Consider the following 11,169-nt stretch of genomic DNA (forward strand, 5'->3'; position numbering starts at 1 on the left):
GAACAAAATCTAATAGAAAAGATTAAATTGAATTATTTTAAACAAAATTGGATCACATTAAACAAAATAAAAATTAGAACCAAATTTATTTTTAACAACTTATATTCGGACCAAAATAATATTAAATCATTAAAAAAAATATAAAAAATCAACTAACTTCTCTGTTTCTTTTTTTAATAATATTTTATAATAAGGACAAGAGCGAGAACTTTGTTCAAATGATATGAGTGTATATAAATAAAATATATTGCATTTTGATAAGTATTTTAATTTAAAAGGAAATTATATATATATATATATATATATATATTATTAGATCAAACTGCTCATTTTTTATTTGATCCATTTATTTAAATTTAACTTTTATTTTGATCATTTTATAATTTTTTTAAATCAGATTTTTATTTTGTTTATATAAATTTTAAAAATTAAAAAATCTGAATTTCTAATCCTAAAATTTCAAAATTTCTCTCCACCATCTCCACCAAAACGACATGCTCTTTAGAACCAAATTAAATCAGAAAACAGTCAGTTACTCACTAAAGCAACTCCAATTGCCACTAAACAACACCAAAATTTTGCAAAGAAAAAACTAAAAAAATATACCGAACTATGCCCAATTAGTAACTAAGCACTGGAATTCACAAATCAATTTTCACATTAAATATGAATATCTTTTATTAATCAAATTCTATTAAATCTCTGTAAGAAAATGAACACTAACGCTATTATTTTAAGCGCTAACTGATGTACGAATTAATATTTTATTTATTTCACATTGAATAGGTTTTATTTATTTATTAATTAATTTTATTCTTTTAAAAAATAAGCGTAACTTTGGCTATATATTTATTGATGTTTGTCTTTTTAAAATGTTCTAAATTGCAATTAATTATTTTCTAATCTATTAATCTATTTAATAATTGGTTTGACATGATTAATGAGACATATATTTTAATTCAAAATCGGTAATGTTTTATATTTATTGAATGCTCTTTAATACGTGTATTGACGTTAAAAATGTAATAAATACTTATATACTTTTATTTATTACAATTTGTGTTTAATAGTTTAAATTGCTAACAAGGGGTCTTAAATTAAAATTTCAATAATATAGTTCCAATGAATAATAATAGTTTTCTTTCGATGTTCGTACTAAATCTACCCAACTCAGAAAGTATACTACAATTCAACCAGCTTGCCAAATATGTTTCATGAAAAAATTAAATTCTGACTCACGTAATTATTTTTTTCAATGAAACAATTACATAAACATGTTAGTTGCAGTTTTAAGTCTAAACTGCTTCTTCAATAAAAAAAAGTCTTGATAAATAATTTCAAGTTCAATTAAAATATTATAGATGTATTTAAATATTAAGAATTTATGTATTATGTTATTTTTAATTTTTTGTATTATTAAATTATAATTTTATTATATTTCCTTAATATTTTTATAATATTAACAAAATTATACATTATTATATTAATATTATGTTAATTTTAAAAAGAATATGAATTTTAATTTAAAATTCAATCCAAATATTTGAATTTGAATTTATAAAAAATTAAAATTATTTTTATAAAAAGTATGGATTTGAATTTAAAATCTAATCCAAATTCTAATCTAAATATTTGAATTTGGATTGAAAATTTCAAAATATATATATATATATATTTAGAAACTAAAAATTCATAAAAATATTTTCTATTATATTTTTTATTAATAATATTTATAGTTAAGATTTTAATCATATCATATTGTTATTGTTTTTATAATAATGATTATTACTATTATTATTATAATTATTCTTATGATTATTTTTATTATTAATAGAAATAGTATATTAATAATGTTAAGAATAATAATAATATTAATAGTAATATTATTAATAATGTTAGTAAGATTATTAATAATATTATTAATAACATTAATAATACCAATAAGGATATTTATAATGTTAATAATACTAATAATAAATATGATAATAGTTAATAACATTAATATTATTATTATTATTATCATTAATAATAATAATTGTGAAATTATTCATAATGTTAATAAATAATAAAATTAACAATATTATTAATAACATTAATAGTACTAATAATAAAATTTATAATATTAATAAGAATAAAAAAAATAATAATAGTAATAGTAATATTAATAAAAAAATTAATAATATTAAGAATAATATCTTACAAGAAAATAATTAAATAGAGACTAATTTTAGATAAAAAATAATTAGTCACTATATTAATTAAATTATATATTATTTTAGAGACTAAAAAAATTTTTGGTATCTAAAATAATCTCTATTATTCTGAAATAGTTTCTAAATTGATATTTAATTAACTATCAACTTTAAAATATAATTAGTCGATAACTAAAACTTTGGTAGTTAATTAGACACCAATTTAGAAATTATTTATTCATAATAGAAACTAGAAACTACTTAAGATAACAACAATTCTTTTAGTCTCTAAAATAATATCTAATTTAGTTAATGTAGTAACTAATTATTTTTTTAATCTCAAAATTAGACTCTATTTAATAACTTTTTTGTAATTTATTAATAATATTCATATTAATAATAATAATAGTATTAATGATAATAAATATCATTATTGTTGTTATTGTTGTTGGGCATCTCAAGGATCCAATACTTTGATGTTTGATGAAGTCATCATGATGAAGACTTAATGTCTTATGTGTCTATGTAGTTTAGTTTTTATTTTGTATGTTTTGATTTATCTTTTACCTTAAAAAATGACGATGAATCCATGAACAAATTGTTTTTCAATTGGTTAAAATGTTTTTTCAACTGGTTAAAACATTTTTCAATTGGTTAAAATGTTTTTCAATTGATTTTAATTTTGTTTTTTTAAAAAGTTAGAGTTTTTCAATATGTTATCTTTTAAATCAATTGAATGGAAATAAGATGTTTTTAAATTTTAGTGTAATATGTTTTATATAATGAAAATTATGTTTTGAGATCATAAGAAATGTCATTTTAATTTTAGAAAAATCAACTTCATGCATATTATATATTTTTTTTTAAGTGGAATCAACAAATTGTTTCTAATTTTTAACTGATTTTACTTAACTATACCTACTTAAAACCCTTACTATATCAATTGCATGTAAAGTTATATAGTACGATCTGTATGTAAGATTTTATGTTATAGGAGCATATTATATCGATTCTACAAATAATCAATGTAAGACGTATCATAAACCCTAAACACATACTACATCAATTATATAAAATGAATGTAATATGTCCCTATTGCATCAATATTTGTACAACAATATATGTAATAGACATCATACTAAATTGGTTATATAACTCATATGTATACGTCAATTTACTTTCAAGTGCCATCATGTTTTATGTGTCAATCTAATATAATCTGATAAAAAGAAATTGTCAATCTAAATCATGATACTTTAACACCTTCACTTTTTTCTTATATTTAAATTAAAATTTCATAAATTATTATTTTGTTATAATATTCTATTTATATTTATTATTATAATATAGTATTTATTTTAAATAACAATTGCTAAATAGACGTAGATAAAAAAAATGATGTAAAATAATATTTTGTGTACATATTTTTGTTGACATTCAATATGCATAATAGAAAATCATGTTTACGTACCAAATAAAACTTTCAAAAAATACATTAAAAAGTCAAATAAAATTTGAATGGGGAAACAATAGGGTAGGGTATGGTGGGTGTTATATTGCGACACTATGGAGAACGACGGTCTCAATGGTAAGTCCAGGTCCAAAACCAAACAAAACACCCCATTCAAGTCCTTCACCTGTGGTTTTAAGTCCATTTTCAGCTGATTTCCTCCTCATCTCATCCAAGATGAAAAGCACACATGCACTTGACATGTTCCCATAATCACTAAGCACATCTCTAGTGGCCTTCATCTTTTCAGGTTTCAGACCCAACTTTTGCTCAACTTGGTCCAAAATTGCAGGTCCACCAGGGTGTGCAATCCAGAAGATGGAGTTGTAATCAGAGATGTTCAATGGGTTGAAGGCCTCAAAAAGTGCCTTCCCAATGTTCTTTGAGACAATCCCAGGAACATCCTTAAGGAGGTGAAACGTGAGTCCAACTTCACGAAGGTGGCCATCAATAGCACCATCACTGTCTGGAGCAATGGTTTGTGCAGTCCAAACCAGCTCAAACAAAGGCTTCTCAATCTGTGAAATTGGGTCAGAACCAACAATCACTGCAGCTGCTCCATCTCCAAACAATGCCTGTCCTACAAGACTGTCTAGATGGGTGTCACTTGGTCCACGGAAGGTCACTGCAGTGATCTCAGAACACACCACAAGCACACGGGCACCCTTGTTGTTCTCAGCCAAATCCTTGGCCAATCGAAGAACCGTGCCTCCTGCAAAGCACCCTTGTTGGTACATCATGTACCTCTTCACATAGGGTCGAAGTCCCAAGAGTTTGGTGAGCTGGTAATCAGCACCAGGCATGTCCACGCCACTGGTGGTGCAAAATATCAAGTGCGTAATCTTTGACTTTGGCTGCCCCCACTCCTTTATGGCCTTCACTGCAGCCTCTTTTCCTAGCTTTGGTACCTCTACCACCACTATGTCTTGCCTCGCATCCAAAGAAGGTGCCATGTAAGCACACATGTTAGGATTCTCCTTCAATATCTCCTCGTTCAGGTGCATATATCTCTTCTTTATCATCGACTTGTCACCTGAAACATTGTAAACCAACATGAATGTTAATGACCTTCATTCAACAACATAAACTTCTTAAATTTTTGATTTTGGTAGATATCAGAAGATGAGAAAACTTACACATGCGCTGGAACTTCTCTTTGAGCTCGGTCATGTGCTCACTGTTTGTGATTCTGAAGTAGTAATCGGGATATGTGCTTTGATCAACACAGTTTGATGGGGTTGCTGTTCCAATGGCAAGGATGTTTGCTGGGCCTTCTGCCCTTTGAGCCTGGCGGATCTCGGATACACTCACCATCTTAGTTTTCTTGAATAGAACTAATGAAGTGGTGATGTTGGCGATGGTAGAGAGGGTTCTTGGTTTGGTTGCTGAAGTTGTGTGTTTGAAGATGTTGGAGGAGTTAGCGTTTTATATGCAGGCAGGGTGGATAGGAAGTAGGGTGGGTGAGTATCACGTGCAAAAGGAAAGCCATCTTACGTTGAAAACACATTTATCAGTTTGGTGGCATGTTTTAGAAGACCATCTCAGCCACCATATAACTCATTAGTTCATTCATCATTTTTAAATTTAGGAACCAATAAGTGGTGATATTTTATGCATCTCTACCCTATTAAATCATTCTATCACTATCACTGCTATTTGCTTGTAACTTTTTTGTGTCTTTGTGATGTTTGAGTCAACCTTGGTAGCGCAGGAAGAAAAGTGTACCACTTGTGGTGGTAGGTAGCATCTTAAATTACATCAACGCCCACAATCAAATGAAACTAAAATCTATGTGTAGAATTGCGCCATGTCATGGGGTATGACTATCCAGTTTTTGGGTGGCACACCACTTCCTCTTCCTATATTTGACCGTATGTTTTCTACTTGGTTATATTGCAGATCATGGTCAAGCAATGAGCTTTATAAACCCATAAAAAAGTGTGGCCACTGAATATTGTAACTTATACTTCAAATAAAGAAGTTGATTCAGTCAAGGTTGAGGAGCTACGTACCTACCCATTTTCTACCTTGCTTGATGATCTTCTATTTATAATATTAGTCATTGTAAAATGTTATATAATTACAATCATAAATTCGTTATAAAATATTCGTACTGAAAAGTTAGTTAATTCTATACTACATTAATTAAAAGTTTTAGTTTGTAACTTATTGTGATTAATAATCTAAACTGAATTAAACTAAAATTAATTTTTGCAATTTTAATTAATTCAACTTTTATAATTTAAAAATAATCCTGTGTATTATTAATAATCATTCAGTTTCAATCTAAAATATTATATAAAATCATTCTTAAACATTATATAATAACAATCGTGAATCCATAGTAAATTAGTCAACTATGAAAATATTTTTTATCAGAAAAAATTATAAATATAAGAGTAATTAGAGTAAACAGTTTATTGAAACTGCAATTACAAAAATACAGTGAGCACCTAGATTATTACCTATTCTTTTGAATATATAACATCAAGAATATCACAAAAAGAAATTTGTCTTCATAAACAGTTAGAAATATTATTATTACATACCGTGAAAACTTTTTAGGTTACTCTTGCTATATTAGAACTTACTTTGCTATATACTTCCAAAAAGTTGAGCAGAATAATCTATGGGAGATAGTTTGAATCATATATTAAAAGAAAAACACTGTACTTTGTCGACGAAAAAAAAGACACAAATAATTCAAAACCAACGAAAAAATGTCAGAATTGCATCGATCAAGCATCGGACAAAAAAGTCGCAGAAAGCAAAGTGCTTTTTTTCATTAGCCAATGCGTCTGCCATTACGAGCGACGCATTTTGTGTAGATCAAGTTATTGTAAAAACAACGTAATATCATCTGTTTATTGGTGAACCAAACTAACACAAATATATTAGAAAAACATGCATGCATCGGTTTTGCCAAAAAAAAATATAAAAAACATAAAAAATATAATCAGATTTTGCATGGACCAAACTGACGCAAAATTTAAGGGAAAAAAAACTTGCGTGAACTTGACAACACCTATATATTTTCTACACCCACTAGCTTTTAATTTATTTTTTGAAATTATATATATATATATATATATATTATAAATATTTTAAACACAATAATTTCTTTTAAATACATTGAAAAAAATAAAAACTTCTAAATGTATAATGTACTTAATTATTACAACATAACCAATGGAAAAAATAAAAATTCTAAATCTACAATGTACTTAATTATTACAAGATAATCAATGAAAAAAAAACGCAATTTTCTAAATCATTCTTTGAAAGGTAATAAATTTCTTTCCTTCCCGATTATCACTTCTTTTATTAATTACTTTTCCTTTTTTTATTAATTACCTTTTCTTTTATTCCCAATTCCATTTCTTGTTATAATAGAATTTTAACCTTCACGTCCTATTAAATCAATTTTAGTCAAATTAAAATGATAAATCCTATTAAATCAGTTTTAGTAAAAATGAAATGAGCGTTTTGTAGATCAATTTATTTCAAATAGAATTAACATATGCATTGTAATAAGAAGTACACACACAACATCTCTTTTCTTTCTTATTTTCACGCACATAAGCTTTCAAGGTGTTCCATTGTAGTTTTTATTTTTTTAACTTCAAAACAAAATTAATTTTTAGTAAAACTATTGAAATAAACTCAACAACAATCACATAAAAAAGCAACATTCACACAAATAGCAGTAATCACAAAAAAAAGTCAAATAAATGGTGACAGAGGCAGGACTGGGCAGCGGAGGGCACTAAAGTTGCGATGGCGGAGGTAGTGAGGGTCGCTGCAAACTTCGAGCTAAACTGACAGTGAAAAAGGTCGAAGCAGTGACAACGGGATGGAGGACGACACTGCAAGGTGCAGGGGCAGCAAATGTGCACAGTGAGGAGAGTGAGTGTGAAAGGGAGAATAAATTTAATTAGGTTTCTCAATTTGGGAAAGGCAGCGAAAATGTGTTCTTTATATAGCACAGTATGCGTCAGTCACGTTCGATGAGATGGAAGCATATTTAGCAGACCGACGCAACCCCTACATATATAAAAAAAATATATTTTTTTAAATTCAATATATAATTAACAAATATTACATATAAATTTATATTTTTATAAATTCTTTCAAACATCCATAAATCACTAAATTTAATAGATATTTAATTCATCATTTTTGTAATATTTTAAACATTTAATTAAATTTTCATAAACTCAGATAAAATTTTAAAAATAATTTAATTTATATAATAAAAATAAATAAATAATTTAATTAAACTTTTGTTTAGAAAATCATTTATCCTTACAAGTGTTGTTTCTATCTACTATTATCTAAAAATAATCAAGTCCATATGTTTCACCCAAAATGACAATGGGTTAGGGTTATGAACTTATAATCCAAAATTCGATGATCAAATCCATTCCATGATTCTAAGTTCATATTCTGTTGAGCAAGGTGCTTTGATGTCTCCAAATCCAAATGAAATGCATGAAGATCATTGTTGCTGGTTGTGTGTGTGTGTCTATATGTATTTGAATTTGTTAATCCACTATCTGTAATGATCCAAGGTTGTTTGATTTCAATCCTTTTGAAAAAAGATGTGTTTTCTAAAGAAAGTGAAAATCCAACTTGTTGAAATGTCGATTCAACCGGTTGTTTTACACTTAGTGTATTTTGAAAAGGATTTGAAAACGCTTGACTTTATTTGACTTTGATGTCAAACCAATTCAATCGATTGATTTTGTGAAAATTTTAACAGAATTCTGTTAAGTGGTTTAAATCTGTTTTAAATGATTTAAACTAATTTTGGCTCTTGTATTAAATGCTTTGACCAATTGGAGTTTAAATAAGTTGTTTTACACTCTTGGTTGTTGATTAACTAAGAGAAATCATTCAAATAATTTTTTTCAATATTTTAAAGAGTTTTGGATCATTCTCAAGTGTGGAATAGGATTGTCCTGTATTCACTATGCTTTAATCTTTGATTGTACTCAGGTGTATTCTATTCCTTTCGTTCTTGATTACTGTAATTCTGTGTGAATTGGTGTTATGCACCGCGTTTGTCAGAAGTAATAATTGTCCCTAAGGACGAATATCGATCCCACAAAGAACAGTGAATTATCGAGTACAATATTTGCTAAATATAACAACAGAACAATAAAAAAGAGTTTGAAGTGATTATGTTGGCATTGATCAATAAGAAAACAAACAAAGAATTAGTTGCTTCAATTGGAAAAATTGGGATTAAGTTTCATCTCTCTCACTCTCATGTATTTTGATTAGCATGTTAATATTAAGTTCTTTAATTGAAATTGATGCCCGTATAAAAATCATTTATATCGATTCCTCGCATATAAAATCCTTAAGAATGTTCCCTAACTATCGATCCCTCGCATACTTATAAGAACAACTTAGAATGAAGCTCAGACGTTTAATAGCAATTAACATTTCAAGTCTATTCCTAGCACTCAAATATGTTAAGTATTGTTGTTTAGGTCCGAACCCTAAAAATACCTCCCGGTCAGATTTAAGATTCTCAATTTGTCACGGAGAATTAAAATTAAAACAACAATACCAATAATCAATCAAGAACTGAATATTAATATATAAAATATCACCTCAATACATAAGAGTTTGAGCATATTACTCCCAATCCCAAAGGGTAGAATTAGCCACGCATACTTCTATCACCTTCCATTCTCCCAATTGGGTTACAATTCACTCTATGGTGTTTTCCTCTCAATCTGGCACACTAAGGTTGAGCCTCTAGCCCTCTATTTATCCTAGTTTTCTAGGGTTAGGTTGTTTATTGTGTCGCGCTAATGGGCTAAATGATAAAACACATAAAAAAAGGCCCAATCTTTCTTTGCATCTTTTTCCATTCTGGGACCTTCTATCTTTATCTTTTTAGCTCAAATCATTCATCTTTAATCCAAATCTCCAATCTTCCTTAGAAATCTGCAATTAACACCAAATTTGGGAAAAAAATACTCTTATTCAAATAAAGATCATAAAAAATGTAAGAAGGTATAAATTCATAAATTAGGGATTATTTTATATGTAAATTAGCAATAAATCCTCATAAGTGCCTATATTTTAATATGAAATATTACTGAAATTAGACACTTATCATGCAATTCCAGGGGTTGTTTTGAAAACTGTGTGGTGTTGCTAAAGGTGGTGTGTGTTCTTAAAGGGTTCATCACAACTTTGGTTTGTTGTTTGTAATCAAGGTTTGATTACTTAGTGGTTGCTGAGGACTGGATGTAGCTCTGGGTAAAGAGTGAACCAGTATAAACATTATATGTTAATTTCTCTACCCTTACACTCTTTAAATATGCTTTTGCTTTGATTTCTAACACTGCTGATATAAACAACCGATTGTTTCGCAAAAACAACCGGTTGATTTTCTGCAATCAAATTAAAAACAATTTTCTAATTGGCTGAACTGATTTCTAATTGATTGATTCTTCATTGTATTTCAATTTACCTTCAATATTTGCGAAAATCTTTCATAAACAATTCACCCCCTCTTGTTTAAGTCCTATAATTCTAACACATTCTATACTAGACCCAATCAAAATGGGGTTATATATGTTACATTTATTATTCTTGAGAGAGAGAAGTTGATTTTTTGTTCATTTATTTTTATTGGGAAAGAAAACTTTATTGAGAGGGTCATATAGAAATGCTATGAAAAAAATATGAAATTATATGTAAAATCATATAATGGCATAATTAAGAACTAAGTAGTAAAATTACCATGTCAGAGACCTATTATTCATGCAATGAGGATTGTTTTACATGGTACAACATCTATGTTGCTTAATAAGAGGTCAATGAGAATCTAAATCTATGAATTTTTTCCTCAGGGCATTGGGGAACTGTATTAACGCACTTATATGAAATATTGCACATGTGCCATCTCGTGAATCAAAACTTACTACATTATTATGTGCTTCATTTGGAAAACTTCAGTTTCTTTTGGAGGTCATATTTAGTAAGTATAAGAATTCATGTTTTCTTTTTATTTATTTCTTTTATTACTATATTTAAATTAAATATTTCCATTATTGCATGGTATGTCCTAAATGGTAGCTTGTAAAAACACAATCATATCTTGGGTTATTCACATCTTCCTTTATAAGAAAATGGAAAAGAGGTCCAATAATTAAATAATAATTTTTTTATATATTCAATTTGCATTTATAGAACATGTGGTTAGGTTTGGAACACTTTGGGTATTGTAGTAACCTAACAATTAAAAATAAGTTACTCACTCACATTCACTCTCAAGGTTTGTATTATTCTTTTTTTACATTTTTCATGTAATAAAATTAAACATACAATATTTAAAATATTTATTATAATAATATAAGTTAAATAATTTAAAATAAATAAATAAAATATTCAAATATACCTATGTGTCGGCCCATCATATTACGTTTTTAGAAATTAATCGTC

General features: G+C 27.4%; 1 protein-coding gene across 1 annotated transcript; it reads right to left on the reverse strand.

The window, feature by feature from the left end:
• Positions 1-3,575: 3,575 nt before the first annotated feature.
• On the reverse strand, positions 3,576-5,253 carry LOC137811643 (chalcone synthase 17-like). Its single transcript, XM_068613446.1, has 2 exons — positions 4,839-5,253; positions 3,576-4,735 (listed from the first exon to the last, which is right to left on the reverse strand). Exons 1-2 carry the CDS (start codon positions 5,014-5,016, stop codon positions 3,744-3,746), a joined length of 1,170 nt encoding a protein of 389 aa, XP_068469547.1. The 5' UTR covers positions 5,017-5,253; the 3' UTR covers positions 3,576-3,743.
• Between the last annotated feature and the right edge of the window lie 5,916 nt (positions 5,254-11,169).

Source organism: Phaseolus vulgaris, chromosome 2, assembly GCF_000499845.2.
Source record: "Phaseolus vulgaris cultivar G19833 chromosome 2, P. vulgaris v2.0, whole genome shotgun sequence".
Taxonomy (NCBI): domain Eukaryota; kingdom Viridiplantae; phylum Streptophyta; class Magnoliopsida; order Fabales; family Fabaceae; genus Phaseolus; species Phaseolus vulgaris.

Coding starts and splice junctions, on each gene's coding strand:
- LOC137811643 (XM_068613446.1), bottom strand. CDS start 5,016: ATGGTGAGTGTATCCGAGATCCGCCAGGCTCAAAGGGCAGAAGGCCCA. Junction 4,736..4,838: donor AGAGAAGTTCCAGCGCATGT/GTAAGTTTTCTC, acceptor ACAATGTTTCAG/GTGACAAGTCGATGATAAAG.